This window comes from Toxorhynchites rutilus, chromosome 3, assembly GCF_029784135.1.
Source record: "Toxorhynchites rutilus septentrionalis strain SRP chromosome 3, ASM2978413v1, whole genome shotgun sequence".
NCBI lineage: Eukaryota > Metazoa > Arthropoda > Insecta > Diptera > Culicidae > Toxorhynchites > Toxorhynchites rutilus.
The window spans coordinates 282,220,577-282,246,885 of NC_073746.1; the positions used below are offsets into that span (position 1 = coordinate 282,220,577).

At 40.7% G+C, this 26,309-nt stretch overlaps 1 protein-coding gene across 2 annotated transcripts; it reads left to right on the plus strand.

Annotated features, from left to right (window-relative positions):
- Positions 1-1,078: 1,078 nt before the first annotated feature.
- On the plus strand, positions 1,079-26,299 carry LOC129774844 (protein AF-9). 2 transcript variants are annotated; one of them, XM_055778859.1, is made up of 3 exons: positions 1,079-1,569; positions 2,645-2,877; positions 2,945-26,299. In XM_055778859.1, exons 2-3 carry the CDS (start codon positions 2,697-2,699, stop codon positions 5,344-5,346), a joined length of 2,583 nt encoding a protein of 860 aa, XP_055634834.1. In that variant the 5' UTR covers positions 1,079-1,569; positions 2,645-2,696; the 3' UTR covers positions 5,347-26,299. The 2 variants fall into 2 exon arrangements, with proteins under 2 accessions (XP_055634834.1, XP_055634835.1); XM_055778860.1 differs by lacking the exon at positions 1,079-1,569 and adding an exon at positions 1,671-2,049.
- The last annotated feature ends 10 nt before the right edge of the window (positions 26,300-26,309 follow it).

Below are 26,309 nucleotides of genomic sequence, written 5' to 3' on the forward strand. Positions count from 1 at the left end.
ACTAATTGAAAATACGTTTTTCATCGTCGAGGTTTTAACTCAGATTCGTCCAACGGTGCGGAAATATTTCAAAACATTTCAAACCAAATGTAAATTTTTCTCACACACATATTAAAAAAATCATAAAACACGCCGAAGACACGCCGCTGGCAAGGTGCGATGTGAGTGAATTTAAATATCGTGGCGAAAAGTGAACACTCTCGAGCCACGTTGACGCCCCGCTGCAGTGAGAACATGGCCTATAGGCGGATTTCCGTCTATTCGACTTGATGCATGTGAAAAAATCACATAGCACCCCTATATGCGGGACTGATGAAAAGTCGAATTTGTTTTTGATTCATTCTGATGGTCTAATACATGGTGATATTTACATGGCAATAAGTACAAAATTTCCATTCAAATTTCAACCATTCAGAACTGCTGTCGGGCCTGCTCATCTGATGAAGAGTAATTTACCACCCCAGGACGAACTTTGATACCAGAAGTCGACACTGTACATTTGTCATCGTAGATGCAACACGAAGCTCATGTCGTCAATGTCGAATTGCGTGGCAATGTTTCCGCCTTTGCACAACTCGGTTGGATTTGAGTCGAACGGATTACGGCATGAAAAATTGCGACCCGTTCGGGTAATTCTGGCTCGATCGGGGTTCAGAATACGGGTGGGTGGTTGCGGCAACCAGAGTTGCGATTTGATGCCGTCGAGATAGCTATTTTGATGGTTGAACAATAGTTGAAAAATTTATGGACACTATTAGTCATACTTGCAGCACAATTTATCAACATGTCTCACAGATTGAACAGCATTTTGAAACTTTGTTTGTTGCGATCAAAAATTATAGTTTTGATTACCTGTACTTTACGTCTAGATGCGGAGGGTAAAAAATTGCAGGATATACCTGGTAGTGTTAATACTTACCCTAATAAAACAAACTTGTTATAAAAGACAGACTTGAAACGAATTTTACATTCAGTGTACCCGAGCCATCCGAAGAGATAACTTGCTATAAAATCACCTTGCGAAAATATTCATACCCTGTTGAAAACCCGGCAGCACTGAATCTTGGGAAAACTGCAGTCCAACGAGCAGTACTTGAAGTGTGCGCGTATCGTGCCGTGACAGTGATTGGAAAAATGTAGAACTCCGCACCGATCGAGAATGTGAAAAACATATGGGTAATCATTCAAAAGCTATCGCTGCACGTATGTACTACAAAAGTCTAGTGGAAGTCGCTTAGTAGCGTGTTGATTTAGTGCATAAAAGACGCGTTAGAAGCGTCCGACTGTGTGAAGAAGGTGCAACTTTTTTTTTCGGTGCAAAACAGCTATAATTTAGGACGCGGGTGGAGCAAGTGGAAAGGTGGAGTTGATGCTCCTAATCGCGAGAAGTTGTACAGCTAAGTGTGTGTGTGTTCAGTATTTGTTTTCGTTCTGCGGTCGCACTGCTGGCAAGCGGATAAGGACAAAATACAAATCGAAAAAAAAACTAGTTGATTTTTCTCCAAATCAGTAAATGTTTGGTTTACCGGATTGATTCTGAAAACAAATACGTCGTTCATCCAATTAGAGGTAATTATGTCCGTTTTTAGGTGACTTTCTTTCGAGTGGGGATTCGAATTAACTGGGAACACGGTCACAAGTGTCAATGTTGTTTTCCTTCATTATTTTTCCACTCAGAAAGAATAATTGAACGTGAGACAGAATTTCGCAAAAAAACTGGCTAATATGTTAGCATTTTCATGTGATTCGATAGATTAACAAACAATTACGTCGATCTTTAAGATGGGTGATGAGGCATGAAGACAGATCGATGGTTCACCTCTCCATCTTGTGAAAAACATATAAGGCGGGTGGTGCACATAAACTAATGTTCGTCGATTGCAAAGTTAGTGTATGCAATGACAGAGTTGTATGTAGGATACTGTCAAAGCAATGGAATCCCGTGCTCTCGCCAAACTTTCGCTCCGCCGCTGCAACAATGAATTATATTTGTTTTGATAAATAGTGATAGTAGAGTGGAATAGTTTATAGTCATTTTATTCGCCGCAGGTGAGCGTTCAGTTTATTTCTATTGCAGTACATCATAAGAATGACGCTGTTAGTGTTATCAAATGGCCTTATCGATTTGTGCCAGACATCCTTATGCATCCGACATCGATTGCTCGTGTCGCTTTTGGTATAATGAATTCCCGAAAGCAGCCTGTTATTGTTATCGTATTACCAAGCATTTAGAAAACTAAATCAAACTAGTTTGCCTTCAATTAGTTGCTATTTGCTGTTTGAACAGCAAAAGAACACAGATTTGTTTTTGTAGCAGCCGATGTGTTGTTCCGCGAGATGCAGTTTCCATTGAGGAGCACATTTTGCATGCTTCCCTGAAACTAGTGTCACGCGTTAAAGGTTGCGGTTGCGTTCAGCTGAAAGCCGCCTCGGCTGCGAGAGTCAAGTTGCAATGTCAAGGATTGCTTTTGTTGATATTCGTAACGTAGAGCTTGTTTGGGTGTGTTGATTACACAGAGTTTATCAATATAAACTTGATTGTTTTGTCCAATATTTATGATGAAGGGAGACATATTAGCATTTTGCGAAGTTCTTCTGTCACGGGTTCATATTGTGTTTTGATTAATTTGTTTCCTCATTTCAGGTGATTTAATAACCCCCGGACAGAGCCAACAAAATCATCTATACTAGCCGCAATGTCGATGAAGGTATCTTTCGAAATAGGCCACGAAGCATCGCTAAAAGCCCAACGCACTCCAGAAGGATACACCCACGATTGGGAGCTGTTCGTTCGGGGTGTCGATAATAACGATATCAGCCACTTTGTTGAAAAAGTTGTCTTCATTCTGCACGAGTCGTTTCCCAAACCCAAACGAGGTAAGCACTGCTGCAAAACGGCCGTTTCGTGAGAGCGTTATTGATTTCGTGTTCTTTCTCGTTGCAGTCGTAAAAGAACCACCCTTCGTTGTGAAGGAAGCCGGTTACGCTGGATTCGTTCTGCCGGTGGAGGTCTATTTCAAGAGCAAGGGCGACGAGCCGAAAAAGAAGATATACAGTTACGATCTAGATCTGCAATCGTACAAGGTACAGCCTGAAGAATATGTTGTGTCCAACCCGTCAGAAGATTTCAAACGAAAACTGTTGAAGGGTGGTGGTATCATGTTGAGCAGCGGGGGAATGCCTTCTTCGAGCTCCTCTGATTATAAAAATCGTCACAGCAATAGTGGCGAAAAAAGTAGTTCTTCTCAGGATAAAAAATATAAGAAGGGCCCCGGCGATGACTCAAAGGTACAAAACACCTTTGCAAACCTTTTTGGGCCACCAATTACGAAAGGCAGCAGTAAAGTATCGCCTGACCCAAAGCAAAGTTCGTCTTCTTCGTCGAGCAAAGCATCTCCGAGCGCTGGAGTTCCTGGCGGATTTAGTAGCAGCAAGAACCAGCAGATGAACCCAAAGGGCGATCGCTCCAGTTCCATCAAAGATAAGGAGAAAAGCGAGAAGGACAAATCCTCGAAGCATAAGCACTCAAGTCCCAATAAAGATAAGGACTCAAAAAAGTCCTCAAATGATGAGAAGCATGGCAAAGAGAAGAAAGACAAGTCTCACTCTAAGGAACGAGACCGACTCAAAGAGAAAAGTTCCGGGTCCTCTTCATCGTCATTATCGAAAAGGCCGTCTAGTCCCAAGCGGAATAGTGCTGCTGTTGTTCCAGCTCAAGCAGTTGCCAATAGCCTTTCCTCGAAAAGGCATTCATCACCTTCTGTCCCACCACCTCAATCGGCCGCACCACCTCAATCGGCCGCACCACCAGTGAGTAATAGCAGCAACTCAAAGCCAGACGAGAAGAGTTCAAGCAAACACAGCAGCGAGAAGGAGAAGAAAAAGGAGAAAAAAGAGAAGAAGAGCTACGATAAGGATAAGGAACGCTTCGACAAGAAAGATCGAGAGCAAAAGAAAGATAAAGACAACGAGAGAACTAGCAATTCCGTACCCGATAAACCAAAATCCGACTTGATTAAACCGAGTAAGCTGGACGCTGTGAAACTCGACTCAAAATTGCATTCGAAGGAGAAAAAAATTTCGGATGAACCACCCAAACCGCCTGCTCAAACGGAAATCCCTTCAATGCAGCTTCCGCCATCATCACAGCAGCAGGAAATATCCAAAAGGATGGATAAATCCGAGACGAAAGAAAAAGAAAAAGAAGAACGAAAACACAAGCACAAGAAAAAGGATAAGTCCAAGGACAAAGAAAAGGATCGATCCTCCAGCAGTAAGGACAAAAAAGAGAAGAAAGATAAGGAGAAATCTTCCAACACCAAACCAAGCTTTTCCACGCCACCGGCCAGAGAACCAGAGGCTGTTTTACCACCGAGCAAACAGCCTGCCGCCAAGCTACCGGAACCAGTGAAATCTCAGCCTCCACTCGAAAAGAAAAGCCAACAGCATGCTTCAGCCTCGAAAAGTACTCCTCTGACTGCACTTATTGGAGAATTAAGCGGGGATAATAGCAGCGATTCGGAGGTGGATAGTCCTCCCTCACTGGCACCAGACAAGGATTCCGAAAATTCAAACAGTAGCATAGCGGATCTTCTCACCGCAAGGCCTCCATCAGCCGCATCCTCCAGTGCATCCAGTGTGACGAGACCCCCAGAACAAAGGCACATTCCGGATCCTGCTCCGCAAACCATCGAGCAATCGAAGCCGGAGAAAAGTCATCACAAAGGTAAAAAAGATAAACTTAAAGCATCCTCCTCCGATGGTAAAGAGGAAAGCAAGAAGCGAAAACGAAAAAACAAAGATACGGAAGGCGGCGAGAAGGAGAAAGATAAGAAATCATCCACTGCGACCCCCGTTACCCAAAGGAGTCCATCGCCACCAACTCCTCCCCCTCCGACGCTAATGGAGCCACCATTGAAGATTCCCAAGCGAGATGATCCCTACAAACGCGAGGAATCCCCGAATAATAACAACTCCAAAATACTGCCCCCAGAGGATACCGGTACAGCATCATCGTACTACAACAACAATAACAATACCTCAGCGCTGCAGGCCGGTTCGCTAGCTCCGCCGCCGCCACCACCAACCTCGATAGCGCAACCGAACAGCTCGGGTGCCACCACTATGAGCAGTCTGTCAGGCGACTACATGTCTGAGCTGAAGGATCTTCAGCACAAAATCATGACGCTGCAGGACAACAACGAACTGCAACGAGTGGTGGAAATGATTGCAGCTACCGGTTGCTACGAGATCACAAGTGCAACGTTCGATTTCGACCTGTGCGCGCTGGATCGCCACACTGTCCAACGATTGCAGGAGTTCTTCGCAACGTCATGTTCATCCTGACAGTAAGATTAAACCAAAACCGATTTGTTCCTTTTTCCCTATCAATAATCATTTCTCCGACTTTTTGTTCGGTGATAACATTTGCGCATTCTGGCGTGTTTTTTATTATTATTATGAACTGATAAATTTTATTTATAACTCTATTTATTTTCTACTCGTAGCTTGATTAAATCCTTTCTAATGGGAAGTTTTATCCGTTTAGCGCGCTAAACAATGTTCTATAGTGTTTTCCGTGCTCAGGATTAACAATAAAGCTACAATGTACAAAACATGTATAGTCAACTATCGATGAAATCAATACCGTCGCGTACACTTTTGAAGACTCGTGTGTATGTGTGTCTGTATGTATGTTCAATGTGGTCCTTGTACTCATATCCGCCGAGTTGCATTCACAATGAACAGAGAGCTGGAGTGTGTAGATTGTGTATACTTGTAAATATCGTTTATCCTAGCTCGTAGATATTTGTTCTGTGGAAAAGCGTAAAGTCAAATTTAGCGAAGCGAACAGAACGCAGGTGGCATTATTAGACGATAGGTGAAGCAACAGTGAACTAGAGTTTAAGGGAGGACAAAATGAAATAATACTTAGGCGGTAATAAAGCAGTCATTGATTAATGTAGGAAACAAGGTCGTAGTTTGATTTCGAGTGCGTAATATGGTAGGTTATTATTGAAATAACGAGAGTATGGTTCCACTCCTCATCACAATCACCGTCAGTCAGCTCGTGGAAAATCACTGATTTTAGATTATGTTTAGTTAGAGAGGGCTGAACAGAATAGGAAATTAAACCCAAAATCCCAGAAAATGTGAAGTCAATATTGCATTGAAAAATTAAACCAAGGTCTTGAACGATTTTGATGTTTTACTTCTTTATGTTTTTTTGAAAAAAAATGTTATCAATATTTCATGTACTATACTTCTGTAGTGTAGTGCTAGCTTTAACCGGAAATTTTTGTAGATATTTCGTCCATTTTTGGACTTTTTCTTTTCACATTTTTTGATGTTCGCTCCTGAAAATACGCAATTGTGTTTTTCTAAGAACAAAAATCGTCGATTGAGCAGGCTCCAGGCTAGTACCGATTCGCTTCCAGTAGTTGTCTACTCGATAACTTCTTGACGTATCATAATTATTCTTCATCAATGGCACTAATGTTTCTTGAACTTCACGGTCTCAACGAAGTATATGACATAAGCCATATCACACGCTATGAATGTATTCTAAGTGGTAAGCTCTAGAATACGCGTGACCACAGTGCAAGTCGGACGAATTTTGTTGTTGTATAAATACATTTTTATTTCCCACACGTTTCCCCCATTTCAATTGATCAGCTTAAACTTTACATCTTTGTCCCAATTTGCATAATAGAATGCTAGTGACATCTATTGATTTTTACTCTGTCATTAATTTTTATTCCTCAATGATAAACATTTGTGTTTTTTGAATTATTAAAATAAAACCACCCACTTAACCTAAGACCTTAATCTTTCTTATACAAGTTCCCTGCAATCTCAGACAATTATCAAACTTTACGTGTAGGGTATCCAGACAGGCTCTTTCATGAACCTCCGTTGTTCTCGTCCAGAGGGGCAGGCTAAAGATGATTTTCAGGATCTTGTTCTGAACGCGTTGGAATCTCAGCCTGTGTGTTCGGGCACAACCCTTCCAAACAGGAACCGCACATCCAATGGCAGGATAAAATATCTGTTTATAGTCGGCCATCTTTAAACATTCCATTCTTTAAACAAAGCTTTGAGTTTCTACTAATCAAGGGGTGCAAGGACGAAAGTAAAATGTTACATTTGATAACGGTTCTGTTAACGTGAGATCTAAAAATCAGATGACTGTCTAATGTGAATCCTAAACAGGTGACTTCGTCAGATCATTCAACAGGGGAGTCGTCGAATCGAACTCTTACGTTGTCAACCGAAACTAGTCTGAGAGACCTCGAATGCGGGATAAGAATAGTCTGAGTCCTCGCCGTATTGATTATAATTTTCCGACTGATGTAATATTCTCTGAACTCTGACATAATGCAGCTCGAACACCAAACGATCAAGCCACACATTGTCGAAGGACTTTTCAATGTCCAAGAGAGCCATTGCTGGTGTCTTGGTGTCACCCTATTCTTTTGAATGATGTTAACAACTCTAGTGAGTTGATGTATGGTGGATCTTCCCATACCGAACCCAAACTGTTCCTCAGGAAAGACACCATGTCCATCTGCGAACGAAAGTGTTCGGGCTTGAATACATTTCTCGAACAGTTTCGAGAGGGCAGAGCTTGCTGATGGGTCGGTAGCTCTTGGGGACAGAAGGATCTTTTCCCGGTTTCAGGACTGAGATGACTTTTGCTAATTTCCACACTGAAGGAAAGTAGCTAAGCTCCTAGCATCTGTTTAAAATTTTCGCTACGATGTTGAATGTGTTGTCGAACCCGGGGGCATTTATGTTTCTACACCCTCTGATAAGAACTATCAGCTCATCAGCAGTGACTCGGGACCCTTCCAGTGACCCGCAATCCCTCGTTGAAAGGATTCAAGGATTCTATCGATATTCTCCGAGAAATCCAAGGGCTGATCGGGGGCGATGTTGCTATTAACAACACGCTGAATTCGCTCCAATTTGCACCTCGATAGTTTCGCCGGAAACCACGGCATTGGCACCCAGCTTAAGCACCAGAGTTCCCCGAACTCGAGTGGATCCTCGGAGATGGCCATATTGGTCAGAAAAATGTCCACAATAGAATAAACTACCGATCTAAAGATTCTTGTCGGACTATTCGGCGCAAAGATGTTGTAATAGCCATTCTCCAAGTCCACTACAAGAATGATTCCATTTCGGTTTCGCCTTCAGTTATCCCAAATCCGATGCCGAGCATTTCATACCGCCAACTTTGCGGCCGGATGTTCTTATATTCCAGCGAATGTTTGTACTGTTGCAGATTGGAGCTGACTGTCTCGTCCGTGAATCGTGTTAGTAGTTGACGATGATTACAGTATCTCCAGTAGCACCTGACCTGCTTTAGGGTGAGAACACAGTCGTTTCTAGCGACAAGCGGTGTGCTTCCGTTGTATAAACCGAACAAGCGCTTGAGTTTAATTTTCACCAGCGCGCGTTCAAATCAAACCCGTATTCTCTCTTGGTGCGAAGTGCACTAAATTCATATACACGACAGCGCAAAATGTACCCGGCGCAGAACTCAGGTGCTAAACATCTCTTCTCACTTGTGTGACGCGCGTCTCATTCTATACACACACACATACACATTAAATTCTAGCTCCCGCTTTGTCTTCGCTCGCTCTAAGCAAAGCATAAAAACAACAGCGCTTGTATGAAGAAAAACATCTCAACGGAGAGAACAATCCAGATTCAAGCGCGCAGTATAGAAACACGGCGCAAGCACGGTGCAAACTTCAGCGTAAAACTGGGCGCAAAAACGGAGCTGACAACAAAACATTTCATCTGTGTTTCGGAGCGTGCTCATTCGCCAGAGCGCATGTGTACACAAGGAGTGGGAGCTCAATTGGGAAAAAAATCTTGTTACACATCAGTACCGGGTTACATTCTGAAGCAGGGTGTCGACTACCTTGAAAATCAGGGAACATCAGGGAATTCAAAACATGTCAGGGAACATCATGGAATTTTGCCGCCAACCTGGAAAAATGAAATTCCGCCAATTATAATTTTCATTATTGCAGTAATTAGAAATTTAATGATACAAAAAAATTATAGGAGATTGTGTCCAAGTTACAACCGAATTGTTGACGTAGAACTACGCTGTTATTTTATATAAGTCGCTTGTTTATACCTTCGGATATTATTGTATAATGCTGTGAAATTTTAGAAACAACTGCTTAGTAGAATAATATCTGAAATGGTTTTTTCATTCGGTCAACTGATTCGACGATAATTGATTGATGATTCATTCTTGCCCTCGCAAAACAATACACTAGATGATCGTATGTCGCAATTTATTTCATGTCAATGCATTGAAAATTCACCTCAAACGCTATTCCGGTGGCCTTTTTCGCAATTGACATAGACTCGGCTGCAGTCGATTATATACATATTGCACCAGCACCATTATTCCACATCTCATAACTACATCAATATATCTTTGGCACCGCATGGAAACAACAACAATGACAACACTTGCAAGTATCAAATATCATGCTACATGTTATTTAGTATTGCCTCAAAGGAATCGCACCTCTAGGCATCGTTCGTACAACGTAAAACAAGGGCCAAACAAGCTTTCGCCAGAGCATGCATACAGAGCCATACATTGGTGGCTTGAAACTACTAGGAATATAAACACTTCTCATCATTTTGCGCTATTCTCAAAAGATACGCTTCTGTTAATATTACTGGCCTCGAAAAAAGTTGCATTACTTTCTCATGCTCGAGAGAAGCGCAGCTGTCACCCTTAGTGGAGGAAGTTTAGTTACCGGCGAGCGAAACCTAATCACATACAAAATTCCAGAACGACATTTACTTTCTTGGTGACTAAACAAGCGAAATAAACACCTCGAAAACAGTAGCAATGCTTTGTCATGATCAATATTAGCGCAAATGCAATCCTAGTTGAAGGCAGTTTTGCGACTGGCACGCGAACCCAAATAACTTCTAACATTCCAGTAAGACATTCAAGATGCTTGGTATTCCCCAAATATTTTTTTGGCCTTAACGCCTGCTTCGCCATAACGTCAGTTTAATGCATTGATGCATTCTCAAAGGCACAAACGAAGCCCTTATGATGACGGAAAACAAAAAATGTTAACTGCTTGGAAAAAGACTGAATTATGCCACACAGTTTGTACTCTGCTGTAACACCCATCGATGCGAATTCGCTGATGAGTTTGTCAAAAGCGACCGCCTTCACCACCAGCGGGGGGAGCTTGATTTCTGTTGCTGCCTGGGTAACAGCGTTTACATTTTTGACCGATGCGGCGAAATCGCCTACTTCGCTGTTGTTCGATGCGGTGTCACACTCGCGAAGGTTCGGTTCAGTGCGAGCGCTTTTCACTGCACTAACATCGCGTGCATCATTAGATGACGCTTGCCTCGAAATTTTATTGCCCCTGGCAATGTGTTCGTTTTTTGCAGCGCTCGAGTCTGCCTTCCTCTTCTTCTTGCTCATCACACACTACGCGAAGCCAATTTATGACGCGGAAAGAAGAATACACGATACGAATAACGCTGAAAACGAACAGAAAAACCAAACGACGATATCCAAGTTGGATTACCACTGGTGGAGTCCAATATTAGATCGAAGCGCAGCGAAACCAAAGTGAACTGGATTGCTCAACAGTCCGATGCCGAATGAAAGTTTGCCTCAGCGAGATCCACTGTTTATACTCTAGGCAAATATTCCCCTTCATTCTTCTACTTTTCCTTTGTTCACGGAGACTTTAAATCCTACGATTTCCCCTCCGTTGGTCGTCGATAAGTTGCTCGTTATTGACAGCTCTGTTCGGGAAAGCACAAGAATGGACAGAACAAATGTATGGCAAAATTGAAGCGCTTAAAGTTTTCATGAATTTTAACCATTTACAAACCAGGGGATTCTAAAGTATAGCATATTAAACAAATCTTAGGGAATTTCCGATTCGTTTAGTATGTAAATCGCCAAAATCCGTTCAGTTTGTGTTGCAACTGATCACTTATTTGTGTAATCAGTATCTACAGTTCAACTCCAACAACTTCCTTTTTTCTTCGAAAAGTGTTGATAAATTCATGCTTAAAACCTTTACAGTCATAGCTGAGATCCTGTGGAGTCTGGAAACAGTGAGGTGTCAAGAATCACTCCGTGGTTGCATCGAGAAGAATGTCTCATGGCAGCCAGAAAGCTGAGAATTACTAATAAAATGAGCTTTATGATGATGTTTGGCATTCTCCTATATTCTTAATTTGAGCTCGATGAAGTTGTGCGTAATAAAAGTTATACATTGTCGCTAGTTTCGACCTAAGACAAGACGTGACAACTGGCTTCTTACTCTTTGACCACGTGCGAGCAACAGGGACACCGAACCACTCGAGATATCAAGTTTCCAAATGTGCCTGAAAACTATGTTTTCACGTCCCCAACATATGTTTTTGTATCAAATATTCTACGAATGATTACATTTGGATGATGTAAAGCAAAATGGTTGCGTATTTCACAACAAATTGTATTTTTCTGTTATGCTTTATCATGAAAACTAGTGTGAGAGTACATACCATGAGCAGGGCTAGTTATTTTCGAAGCTAATAAATGTGATTGAATTTTATTCATACAACTCTCACTTCTACTACAGTCATTTTCGGTGGATTAATTTCAGTGTATCGGGGTGAAGTGGAAACGAAATATTCTCTACGCATACAGTAACATTGATTCTTTTGTTTCGTTCCTTTCCTCTTTCGTTCTCTTACAAGTATAAAAGCAGAAGCTTTCACTGACGATTAAAACTGCTTGAACGGGTTATATTTATTTTCATTTCGCATGTTAGAGGATGCTTGCTGCTTTCAAACGTAAGTTTTATTTTACCAAAATGGATCGTCGCGGACCGTGTTCAAAATTCTTCAATCACTTGTAAATAACATGTTTCTCTGTTATTTGGAATACATGATTGTTACAGAAAATGTAATAAAATGAAAGACGGCACAGATCGGACTATTCCTTTCTCGAGTTTTTCACCCTCTCTAAGGGTGAAAAGAATAATCCGATTTGAGCTGTCTTCATTTTATTATATTTCCTGTATCAAACATGTATTCCATGTTACGAAGAAGCATGTTATTTGCAAGTACGCTGGACTCTTTTTTATGCGTGATATTTTTTACGCTATTCGCTCAAAATTACGCGATTTTTTTATGCGATTCGCTTGAAATTACGCGATTTTTTTACACGATTTGCTCGAAATTACGCGATTTTCGACTAGGTCTGCGCTTTCAGCGTGCCCACGCAGAATTGCGAGCGCACGCACAAACGCATACACAACGCCGGAAGCACGCGCACGCACATACCATTGGGTGCACAAACACGCACACACACGCGCAAACATGCACAAACATGTGCACAAAAACGCGAGCGCACACAAACATACAAATGGACGCACAGGTGCGCACACACAAGCACATACACGCGCACAAACGTGCACGCGCACAGAAGCACGCACGGAAAAAAAAGAATCAAGCACACACGTGCACACACGCACACAAATACGTGCACACGTACGCACACACACCCACACATGCCCATGCACAAAAAACGCGCACACCTGCACACAAGCAAGAAAAAAACGCGCAAACGCACGTACACACGCGCACACAAACACGCACAAATGCGCGCAAACACGCCTACACATGCCCGCGCATAAAAAAAGCGCACACCTGCATGCAAGCAAAAAAAACCAGGCCCAAACGCACGCGCACACACGCACACGAACACCCAAAAAACGCGCGAACATACACAAATACACGTGCACAAACACAAACATCGGGCTGTCGAATCGGCTATCCGGACTCGAAGCTGACCGGTATCCAGTATCCGACCAAACTACTATCCGTTTCATCACTAATTTCACACTGACAACTAGCGCCGGTAAAAAAATTACTCCTGCAGGCATACTACACAACCCTCACTGCACCGTTTTCATTAGTTTCAGTGAATAAGTTTCGAATGCAACAAGGAAATATTCATTTCTATACAAACTGCCAGAATACATGGATGCTTCAAATTAATTTCCAAGTGACGATTTCTAACGTTGCTTTTGTTTGCAGAATGAAAGGAATCAACGTGAAATGAAAGGAATATGTACGAAAGAGACGAGATATTTTTCTTATTGTGCGTGAAAAGAGAATAGATATATTTTTAGCCTGCATGGTACTGGTTCTGTTCTGAGAAGCGATAGACACATTATTGAGTGACGATGTGCTAATTGAAGTGAAATTGTCAGGCCCTGACCATGAGTACATTATGTAGGAATGTATTTCCAAATATTATTGGTAACCCTTTAAAACTGACCAATCAACTGCTGGTCCGAAATCGACCCCCTATTGTCAGGTCTTTGTTTAGGTTCGTGTCAGTCCTTAGGGACTGACATTGAGCTTTTCGGTAGAAAAAAGTTGATAAACGGGACTGACTGTTACAAAATAAGGAAATATAAAAAAATATTTGTTTTCGGATGTTTTACGATATGTGACTACTTTCAACTCGAATTTCTGCCTATTTTATTTTTATACAATAAATATCTTTGGGAGCTGAGACCGATACTGATATTATACAAATACTCTTGATGCGGACTAGATGGGGAGTGCAGCAAGAACAACCGGGGCTCAACGTGTCTATTAAAACGAAAATTACTCGTTCTGTACAAGTGTTTATGTATCCTTTAATATAACTTTGAACAGTATTAATAAATCTAATTTCTTATATTTTCCGACACTTCTCAGTAGTTGTTTAGTTCAATCAAAAATCACAAACAATTCATTTATTGGAAGATATCGACAGATGTTCATAAATTCCATTGTTTCAGCTAATAAAATGTTTTAAGAACTACAACTTCAGAACTAGTAGAAAATTTTATTAATAGTCTACATCTGGAATCTTTCTGAAAAATTACTGGAAAATCAGGGAATATCAGGGAATTTTTTTTCGACTTTCGAGTCGACACTTTGTGAAGACCGGTGAGGATAAAAGCAGAATCATCGTCGTTTGGCACGTAAACGTAAATGGCCGAGAGTTAATCACGGTCTCGATTTTGGAAATCATTTCGTCAGGCGGTACCTTCGGAATCCCTTTTGGGCAAGTGGTATCATGACAATTGGTCCCTGCCGCTGCATGGATTTGCAGTTTACTGAAAATCGCGGTACACGTGTAACTACATTTCCCATCCGCTGCCTGTTAGCAAAGTTCGTGACACAGACAACCGGTTCTGATATAACTTGTTGAAATACGGGACTTTCAGTAAGTTCGGAGTCTGTGGATTTGTTCCGGACATCTGACTTCGGCCAGTTGTTTTCGTCGGATTCATCGCTGCACGAACCTACGTGAAACATATTCGGTATCTCTTCTGTGCGGAATCCTCCACAAACAGTCCACCCTAATCGGGTATTAATCGCGATCGGTTAACCCAATTCCCCTTCACGGCTCTTCAGTGTAAGTTCTACCTGGGCATGTTTCACTACAATTAGAATGCGTGGACGAGTATCTCGATATGACTCGATTGGCAATCCTTTGAGGTGAGGATACAAGAGACCTAGCTCATTGATATTCAATATTTGAAGTGGCAACATTAACTCGTTAAATGTCCGCACATCCTCAGCAATGTGAAGCTTGACGATACATGAATTCTTCTCATGGCGTTGAGTACCTCCGGTCCAACGGTAAAGTGGACTTGAGATCCCATTTAGTTTCAGCTCATCGGCCAGTTCTTGATCGAGCAGCGTCAACGCAGATCCTTCGTCCAAAAACGTAAAAGTATGTATCTCTTTTCCAGAACCTGATAACACTACCAGGAGATACCGAAACAGCACTACCAGGAGATACTGGCTTGAGCCGACTCTTGGTTCCCGTTTTGAGTTTGAATCTTCTCTTTATGGTCGTTATGTAGTAGCTCGTGATGTATGTATGTGAATCCGTCTTTGGATTCATGGTTCATGGTTGGTAGGGCATGGTTTAGCCCTACAGTTTTCTCTGTGTTGATGAAAGCATGTGCGACAAAGTCCGAACTCTCTGACTATTGCCCTAAAGATTTGCAATTTCGCTTGCACACTGAGCACATCCATCTCCTTAGAGGCTACTGGTGTAGAATCGTCTGCCGTCTTTAGTGACGTATGATATTTCGTGTTATTTTGACCGGTTGTCTCAGAGTGCACATTGAGACAACCATCTCCCTTCTTATTTCGTCGAACATCGTTGCGTTCAGGTTCTGTTTCTAGCGATAGATCCATTTACTGAAGGTGGCTAGGTTGATCTTTGAAAACGACTTCCGATGTTGTGCCCAGTTAAGCTTGATGGTCGGTGGTAGTTTGACGACAAGCTGATATAACAAAGCCACGTTGTAGTTATACTCTTCCAAACCGCATGATTTAAACGTAGCACAGAATTTCCTGCTCGCTCACCGCGAAATCCACTAGCGTTTTTGGACGGTCTTTCCTAATCGCTGGGAATAAGCTTATCTTCCTGATTAGAGAATGCACAATGACTTCTGGTTGACCGTACAACATTCTCAGCGTATTTAAAACCCCTCGAACGTTTCCAAAATGCATCAGCCTGCACTTGACTGCTTCGTAGGCTTTCCCCTTCAAACAATCGAAGCAAGTTCTCCTCTTCTGTGAATCCACACATAGCTGTCGTACTATTGAGCATAGATAAGAAGATCCGGATTGCCGGAAAATGTAGGCAAGTCCCATGGAACAGGTTGCCGTGCTGCGATTCGAAAATTTGAAAGACGAAATCTGGATTGAATTTGCATTGATCGAGGCAGAGTATTCGGTCTGAAGTGACTTGACTGCTCATGCACTGAGTCTTGAATGTTGAATTGTGATACAGGAATCTGTCTGGAAGGCAATATATTTTCAAATTGAAAATTATTCACGATCCAGCTGTTGGTATCGTCGAAATTCTTCTTCACAACACACCTGTTTTTGACGTTGATGCATCAGCTGCTCTTGTTGCTTTTCCATATCAGAAATACGTTGTTGATCAGATGAATACATATCGGTTTTAAGCTGCGTATGGCTGGTAGTTTCGATCCATTCTTCTATCCGACTTCGAGAAATGACGGAACCGGACCTCCGGTTGTATACTTTGTCACTAGGCAAGTTTTCCAAAATTTCGTACTTATTGGCAATAAACTTTTTGTTTATCGGCAGCTACTCGTCGACGTTCTGCTTCTTCGTTCTCAAAATTTTCTTGACGTGGGACTACATCTAACCGTGAATATATGGAGGGTAGGGTGGCAATGGATGTATGGAAAAAAAATCATAATCGAATTTCAAAAATCGACCATGTACATTTTGTTTATTAACCCAAAAAATGACCTGTGCAAAGTTTCAGCTCGATCTGAAATGATTTGGGGGTGTCTCAAATCGCTCAATTTTTTTTATTTTTTGATCCTCGAAAATCTTCCAAGGAGTGAAGGGGGGGTTTCAAGGGAAATTTGGAAAATCGAAATTTTATTTTCGATGCCAAATGACTTTAAAAATGCATGAAACGTCGAGATCTGGTGTCATCCGGAAAAAAAATTTTGGCCGAAAATCGACCTTTTGGGACTTAGCCTGAGAGGCAATGAAGGCATGGGAAAAAAATTATCGAATTTCAAAAAACCGATCATATACAGTTTGTTCATTGGCACAAAAAAATCACCTGTACAAAGTTTCAGCTCGATCGGATATGATTTAGGGGTGTCTCTAAGCACTCAAAGTTTTGATGTTTTGGCCTCTCAAGCAAAGTCCCAAAAGTCGATTTTCGATCAAAAAATGTTTTTCGAGATAACACCAGATCTCGACATTTTATGCATTTTTAAGACATTTGGCATCGAAAACAAAATTTCGATTTTCCAAATTTCCCTTGGAAGATTTTCAAGGATCAAAAAATCAAAACTTTGAGAGCTTTGAGGCACCCCTAAATCATGACCGATCGAGCTGAAACATTGCACAGGTCTTTTTTTTGTGCCAATAAACAAGATGTACATGGTCGGTTATTGAAATTTGACATGATCATTTTCGCTGCCACCCTGATGGAGGGTGAAATGAAAACCTGAACACAAAAAATGCAGTAAAAACGGAAGGATTGTGAATGCTTATAACTCGAATATTTCTTAATAGATCGGAAAGATGTCTGCATCAATTCATAGGAAATATTTCTACGTATCTATCACAATGAACGAAATATTATTTTTCATGAAATAAACAATTGAATAACTGTGAAATGTCAAGCGTTATCTACACGCCCTAACTGCCATGTTTTGATTGGCTCGATTCACGGTTTTCCCAACACAGACTTCAAAACCAAGGAGTCTGGAGAAATCGGCATTGCAAATTAGGATTGGGGGATCTTAGATCGACTTTCTGAAGATCGATCTTTTCCATATCGATTTCCGATTTTTTGGATCGATTCATTGTACCGTTCTGAATCATATTTCGGACACTTTATTCTAATATCTTGAAATGCTTAATGAACTGATGATGTAACTATCAATTTAATATCACAATTGCTTCTTTAGAGTAATTCCTTGGTTTCACTATCATTTCACATGAGAACTACATTTGAATTATAACATAATCGGCAGAAATCTTACAACACTACTCATTATCGTTTGTGTTTGACGTTTCCTTAGCGTGAGCACGTAGAATTTACCTGTTCATAAATATTTAAATTTCTCCCGTGTTTCATCAGTTCTCATCATCGTTAACAGTTTACTGTGATTGCTTGGTAAGTGTTTCACAGTTGATTATAAAATATGTAATGTAATTTTCGTCCATAAAATTACAAAATAAAATGTCCGAAATTTGAATTCAATCTGTCCGAAATTTGATTTAGTGTCCGAAGTTTGATTATTATTCGCTCCATTTGAAAAGCATTTTATTCGATGATTTTTTATGTTTTCAATAAAATAAATACCAAAGTATAAAGCTTAAAAGCATATTAAACTAATTTATTAAAAATATCAACCAAATAATACCTGTGCATAAAGTTCAGATCTGTTTTCTGCATCATATCCCTTAAGCGTCCGAAATATGATTCAGAACGGTACCTGACAAAATCGTAAAGATCGATCTTTTTCCTTCGTTTTTTCGATCTTAGAGTTTTTTTTTTCAATGTACATCGATTTTAATCTCACCACCTGACAAATTTTATAAACATAATGTCAACATTTGGATGTTAAGTTAGAGCCCCCGCACACTGCAAACTTTTTTTCCAGCCGATAGTTTGGTCGGGTTGGGTAGCTAGTGCGCACACCGAGCCCAACAAACAGTCGGGTTGGTACAGCCGGGTGACGTCTTTAGAGAACCCCCATTGAACTGACAGGAGCCAACATATTGGGTATCCCACTGACATTTTCCCTTTGTTTTCATATGAATTGGGTATCCCACTAACAGTTCTGCTTGAGATTTTGCTAACGATCCTAGCATCAATCATAGCACCCGGCAGGGTTGGTCAAGAGCAAGATGCTGAACTATAGGTGTTTCGTTCTTGACACTTTCAGGACATGACGTGAGACGAGTAGCGAGACGTAACTTTCAGAATTATTTACTTTTTGTTTGGGTGTGCGGTTATGATTTCAATGTCAACTCGCTAAGGAAAATCATTGAAGGAAAAAATAAGCAAATATATATATTCGTGGAATATAGTGCACAACCTCCTTTTGCTCTAGCCAATTACCGTTACAAGCTCTTTCCGGATCTCCTTCCAGGTATATGCACAGCATTCTCCTCCTTCCTGAGCGAAATCAGTGGAGCCACAATCAGCGTTATTGTTTGTCACCATCGCCGTAAGTGATAGTACTATTTTCCCCGCCGATGGGAGCCAAACAGAAGTACATTTTACAATAAACAATAAAGCGCGAGCAGCTATTTTGCCAACGAATGCATTTGTCACCAAAAGATACGACTTGTTTTGTAAACAAATTTGTTTTTTCACGAGCAATGGCCGAACAGTAATTTTGACATTGCGGTCCACCTATAATACAACGCCTTGGTAAAGAGTACGCACACTAGCCAACTGTCGGCCGAATGTTCTCGAAAGACTGTATTTAATTTGTGTTTAACAACGGAGAAGGAAAATCAAAAGGAGAATCCGAGAGTATTGGGTGCATCCCATTCCAATGATTCGCACGGCACGTATGTCGAATGCCTAAATTGAGAGCGAATTGAACTATCGGCCCGATAAACAATCGTCGTGTGTGCGTAGATCGATGCTAGCCAGTACTGATTGAACGGACGGCCGATAGTTGACCGACCGAATAGTTTGAATGCAATCGGGAAGCCTATCGAACTTTTTCATCGACCGGTACTGAATCGGTGTAGTGTGCGCATATGCATATCGCTCCATACTGATTAAGTCATCTGACCAGTCTATCGGCCGACAAAAGTCTGCAGTCTGCGGGACTCTTAGTGATAGTGAATAAGATTGGGCGATCTTGGATCGATATTTATAATATAACTATAACAAGTAAATAAAATGAAAAAAAGGCATTCGATTCTTCAAAGATCGATTCTTTGGTACCGATTTAATCAATGAATCGATTCCTGCGCTGTTTCGAAAATCGATCCATCTAAAAAATCTTTCTAAAGATCGCCCAACCCTATTGCAAATACATGCAAGTCGGGGGTATTTTTGTTCCCACCGTCCATTTGAAGTCTGTATGGTTAGGCTTATGCTGACGCACTATAATCCTCGACTTCAAATAGTTGTATCAGTAGATGCATCGAATGTGGGTATTGGTGCTCGTATTACACATCGTTTTCCTGACGGATCGGAGAAGGATATTTATGATGCATCTCGAAGTCTGGCGCCAGCTGAGTGCCGCTGTAGCCAGAAACATCACTCACACATCAAGCCAGACTGGGACTACATAATCGCGTGGCTGGAAGTCGAAAGTGTCATCTACAACATTGTCTACCACTCCATCCAATATCTTCCCATATCGTACAAAACGATAGCGGACAATATATGTCAGGATCAGAGTTGTAGAAGGTCATAGAGTTTATGCAAAAGGGTTGGCCAGCTGAAGCTAAGAACACTGGAGGTTCAGCAGTTCTTCGCTCGTCGAGACTCGCTGTGCATCGCTCACAAAATTCTGATGTACAGTGACAGGATCGTAGTCCCGCAGAAATTGCAGCAGAAGGTTCTCCAGCCACTCCACAGAGGGCACCCAGGTATCAATAGAATGTGTTCACTGGCCCGGAATTTCGTTTAATGGACAAACACCGACTATCAAATCACCACATTAGTTAGTGGTGACGAAATTTGTGTCGTGGCCGATTCCCGAAAAACCGTGACAAAGAGTTCACTCAGATCTCTCTATTCCATTCTTTGAGAGGCTTTAAACTTTGCAGTTCATTCCTCTCTAAAACCAAACGCATCACCATCGGAAGTACTGATAACAAATAATAATTCAAGGAATACGGGATTATGCATCTCAAAACAGCAAACAACACCCCCAAAGCAACGGGCAAGGTGAACTCTTTGTTGACACCTTTGAAAGGACCTTCAAGAAAATTCGGGCGAAAACCTAGGGCCTGATCACGAACATCACTGTCACAAACGCTTTCACGTCACTCACACTTCACTTAATCTTTTTGTGTCTATCATCATTGTCACGGACAGTTGCGTGTAAAAAAAAACCCCGTGAAGTGAAAGAGTTCATTCCCCTTTAATAAGAGACATGCCAGTTGCATAATGTCGGTTGCATAATTTCGGACGTTTGAACGTTTTGTAGGTAAAATTAATAAGTGTATGACATAGTATTCCATTCAATTGAAAACATAAGAATGACAAGTTTGCGATTATACCTCGATGATTCGGTATTTCAATGTCAACTATTCGGACTCGTTCCATGAATCATTTGTTTGGTGCGTTAGTTTGCTGAATCAAACGCTGGTTCAAAGATGAGGAGGAATACTTGGTTGCTCTTGAATAATGTAGTTGTTGAACATATGGGAATGTAATTTTATTTCCTCTTTCTATAAATTACTCTAGAGATAAAGCATGACTATCATGAGTTTAATAATCGATATCTCGCATACTCTTGTACTCAGCTCTGTCTTACTCGTTTGAATAGTGAGAAGTATTTAGTTTAGGTCAACGTTAAAATATTTTTTTAAGAACCGTTTCTACAATTTTGATGAATAATAATATCTTCTATATATCAGAATAAACCCGAATTTATCCATCTCATGATCAGTATAATCTGAGCTACTCCCATATGGGATTCTGGAGCTTAATCCTCTTATCCTTATCCATTCTCGTGTAATTTGATATGCAGGACATGAGGTTTGATATAATTATTTAAACAGAAACTGGTCAGTAGCGTCGGTCAGAAGCATAATTTTCATATGAAACATCTGATGAGTTTCAAGGAATTTGCCAAAAGCAGAAAATGATTCAGATTTTCTTTAGACGGATATCAAAATTATGGAAAAAGAACTAGAGAATAATTATAAATTATAAATTCAAAAGCTTTGCAATGATAGATTCATTTTTTCCTTATTTGAAACTTAAATATTCTTTCATTCAAAGTATGTCTTCAAAACAATATCGTTGAAAATATCTATTACGTAAAAACAAAAGATAAATGGTCTTATTTGGGGGTCTCCGTAGCCACATTGGTTGCGCGTTCGCTTAGTAAGCGATCGATCGTGAGTTCAAAACTCAGGGCCCTCATTGACCATCTTTGTGTTGTTACAGATTAGCTACGTCCACGCAACAATCATCAGCGATGGAGATCGATCCACGGTCGAAATAAGATCGATTCATCCATACAACTGCTCTGCTCTGCAAGACACATCGGGCTGCTGTTCTATAAATAACTCAACAATGATCAATCCAACTGTCTCCGCTGTCCGGTCTAACTGGATAATGGAAGAACAGAACGAAAACTCTTACGCCTATATGGCAACTGTGTAAATGTACCATATGTAATGGTATAGAAGGAATACTGGCGAATGGCAACTGTGTAATGTGCTAATTATAGATATGATAACCATGTGATATGTACACGATTGAAATTCGGCTCTGTTACAGCCAAGATGCTAATGAGCCTGAAATAAACAAAAGGGATAAAAAAAAAATGGTCTTATTCGATGTAACTATCGTCCTGATTCGGGTCTTGACCACCAATTGCGAATGTTTGAATTACAAAAACCAGCTCTGCAATGTTGGAAAAACATTACAGTTATTATTTTACATTCAAAATATCAACAAATCAATATTTTACATAATCAATCATAATGATCGTTTTGGGCCATTTTATGGTGTTGCAACTCTCTGTTAGTCTAATCCATAAAATTGAAACGAAAAATTTCTATTCATTCAGGACAATCGAAATTAGACCTTTCGCCATGTTTCAATCGGTCTACGGGAGCTACATTTTTAGTCCTCAATTACATCCCATAGCGCATTTATCGAATCCAAATAAACGAATTTACGTCCTCTGGATACGTCAGGATTTCGTTCTAAAAATGCCACCCAGCGGGTAAATTGCTGTTCCTTTATCTTTTCTTTCTTAAAAAGCAAGACAAGATTCAAAATGTTAGCAAAAAAGACGGGTGGGTAATGTCGGGGACATAACCGGAGTGACGTAGGACTATACAAAAGGGACAGCTTTTGTTAAATATATATTTTAAATATATTGTTTTATTTTCTTCTCCTACGTGAATACCTACCTATCTACCTTAAAAATGGATTAGTTTACTGTTTACTCTTCATGAATATGTTGATGTTTCTGAAAAGAACCTTTGGTGTTGTGTTTTTGTTATCACTCGATATTCCCATCTTGTTCGGTTAAACCTTCCTGTTTAGCTATTGCGTTTGCCACTCGCCACAGCTTTCACAGTTGGAAAATTTCTTCCCATCCAGCTTGTGACATATTTTACAGTAAATTACATTCAATGGCACGTCGCATTACCACCACTCAGTATCGGATTGGAGGTAATTTTAACCTGTAATTGAACATTTGCGATGACAGTGGTACAGTGTCGACCTTCAATGTGGGGTCATAATTTGGACCCCGAACTCTATGTTTACAAAAATGTCCAACTAAATATGTCGCATTACTGGTCCGTCCAATTAGCTAAATGTCGAGATAAGTGTAAATTACTGTACTTTCAATCTAGAAGCAATTTAAGAATTGGTGAAAATCAATAAGCTCAGAACAACTGCCAAATTCACATACTCATCATATCCTGGTAAAAAAATTATAAAAAAATCAATTTGTGTTTTATTATTATTTTGGATATTGTTTTAGAAAGCATTGAACTGTATTTCCTAAACTCTTTTTTGGAAGGTTTAATGGCCCTGAAAAGCGCCTTGTTTTATGGAATGGTTCCAATTTAGAAAACTTAGTACTCGTGGTTTTGAAAAAAACCATTTCGAACGCCCTCGATGCCGCCTTGTTCTAGATTTGCCACCAAAGCAGTGTGTATAAAGGACAAACTTTTTTCTTCTGCTACCTGATGCCGTTTTGCGATTGCGTTTGCCACTCGCCACTCGCTGCAACTGCCTGTTGTCTTGATGTCCACAGAACCGAATGTGTTCTGTTCCGAATGCGGGTTTTCTTATCGTCGCGAGCAGCTTTACCAGCTAACTCGATCACTTCGGCGGCCGAAACTATATAACGCCGGCTAGGTGGACTGGTGCACTGGTACTAACGCGCTCGGCCTAGCTACCCTTGCGGGGAACTCCAGATCAACACGGTTCGAGCGGGATTTTGCCTTTCCCTTCACTTTTCCTCCTTTACCATGTCCAGACATGGCTGCTTGGGTTGGTTTGTTGATGTGTTGTGATGCGAACCGATGTGGTGTACGGTTTGAATGAGAATGATCGTTACGGCAGCGGAGCGGGGATTTTTAAGCTGACTGGCAGGCTCGAGAATTACGCATGTGTGAGACTGCGACCAATGTTTCGTTCATTGTTTTCTTTTTTCTTTCCAATCGTGCTTTATTCTATTTCGCTGCTGCTCTGGTTGCCCGTTTTTGTCGGTATGATTTGAGGAGCACAAAATGGACCAATCAAAAATGGGCACATAGTGCATTTTGACAATGCTTGATATTTCACAATAATTCAATTATTTATCTCAAGAAAAATGAAATGTTATTCGTTATGATAGATGCGTAGATATATTTCCTATCAATTGATGCAAAAACCTTTGCGATCTATTGAGAAATGCTCGAGTTATAAGCGTTCCAAATCTTGCATTTTTTCCTACTTGTTCAGTGCCTAGATTTCCATTTCACCCCCTATATCTTCCGGTTAGACGTAGTCCTACGTCAAAAGCTAAATAAATCCGAAAATAAACTTACTCCATTCCGCGTGACTAGCTTTCACCATCTAAAACACAAGTGACAAATATACTTGTTTTTCCCCGTGACGTGACAGTATCGTGATATACATAATAACACCGAGTTCATCAAAGTTGTCACGACGGATGAACTCTTCCGGATTCTCCACACACGGTGGCAGTCGTAATAACGTTGTATACAATTCACTTCGTTTTCACCTTGAAGTGACGTTCGTGATCAGGCCTCTAGACTAGATTCGATATCTTCTTGTGTTGCTATCGATCCACACCAATTGGCTCCCGGAAAGCAATCAATTGCGGAAACGTCATGGCGACTGTATTGGAAAACCCGAGCAAGCAGAGTTTGCCATTCCATTAGACATCCTGCTCGATACTTGGAGTCTGAAACCGTCAGGAGATTGCGTTGCTGATGGGAAGCACCCGGAACGCCACCACCACCTGAACCGGAAGGTTTGGGTGATCTGCAGACGGAGTTTTGGCGAGAGCTTTTAGAATCATCGAATCAACAACGTCGAACTCGAGTACCGGATGCTAATGAATCCCTCCTGCGACGCTCATCAATACAGCGCAAGATACCCAAAAAGGGAAGGTGTTGGAGTGCGAATCTATTCTTCTACGCTGCGAATGATTATCTCTTATGGATCTTTCCCATGGTGAGCAATGACCGCGTATAAACGGCCGCTTCAGTAAATTCTAGTTCGTTTCCAAGTTCTTATAATGATCGAGCTTGGTTTTCATGCATTATTTCTAGCAATTTCTCGTATTCAGCTACCCTGTTGTGGAACTGGGGATCTTCGTATTTAAATAATTGCGCGTTCACTTACTAAGCGAACGATCGTGAGTTCAACGAGATTGATCGTCTAATTGGCCTTTTCAAGGCTAGAGGCGGTAGAACTTTGCAATTGAAAGCCTTTTTCTTAACCCATCTATTCATTTTATTAGCTCATTTAGCTTCAAAGCCTCTTTAACAGAAGAAAAGTCAATCACCTGAGTGTACTTTGTCATCGACATAAAAATCATTACTTTTGAATCATTTATACCGCTTTCTACATGTTGTATCTGATGAATCTTGAACGCCATAAGCTTTTCGAAGCGAATGACGAACCAACACTTTATCGTATTCCATCTTCCACAAAGCAAAATTGTTTACGCAAACAATTGTGTATGAATGTTATCGAGGAATGTGAAAAAAAAACTATGAAAAAAGTACCATATGCGTTCTAGTAATGGCTTGACTGTTTACATCACAATCTAACATTTGTGGGCGAAACATAAGTTAAGGTCGAATTTCCGATATTCGAAAAGTGAAAAACGCAGGTCTAATATTCCTATCAACCTTAAACACTACTACAAGGTGTCATACCTAACACACAATCATTGTGAATAATCTCAGCACACAGCATCACACAGCGGTCAAACGGTCTGTATATAGGTAAACTGTAACGTACAACAGTTGAACAGTTGTACGTAATAGAAAGCAAACAGAAAATATACGCGAATATCTTAGTTTTTAGTCAGAGCCTGATTGGCAAAAATCCAGTCGTTATTTTCAAGCGTATGCAAGTCAAAACTATCCTTTACGCGATATATGAGCATTTGTTGGTTACTATATTATATATGGTATATATGAACACATATTCAATTTAAAGACGTGTTATTAGTTGTTATGATACGCGTAAAGACAACAAACCTATTTTGTACTTTATAGTGTGTATGTGTACCACAAACGGTGGCGTAAAGAATCGTCATAGAAGAAAGAATAGTCAGGTATTTACAGGAAGCATAGCGTGATTCGTTCGTCGCTCTATTTTGATTGTGAATCTACTCATGTCACCAGCCCAATAGAAATAGTTCGATCCGAATTGATTTTTGTATGCATATTTAATTTTAAACAAGAAATATTCTTAGTGATTATTTGGCAATAATTTTACCAACACGAGAGAGAACATGAAACATAAA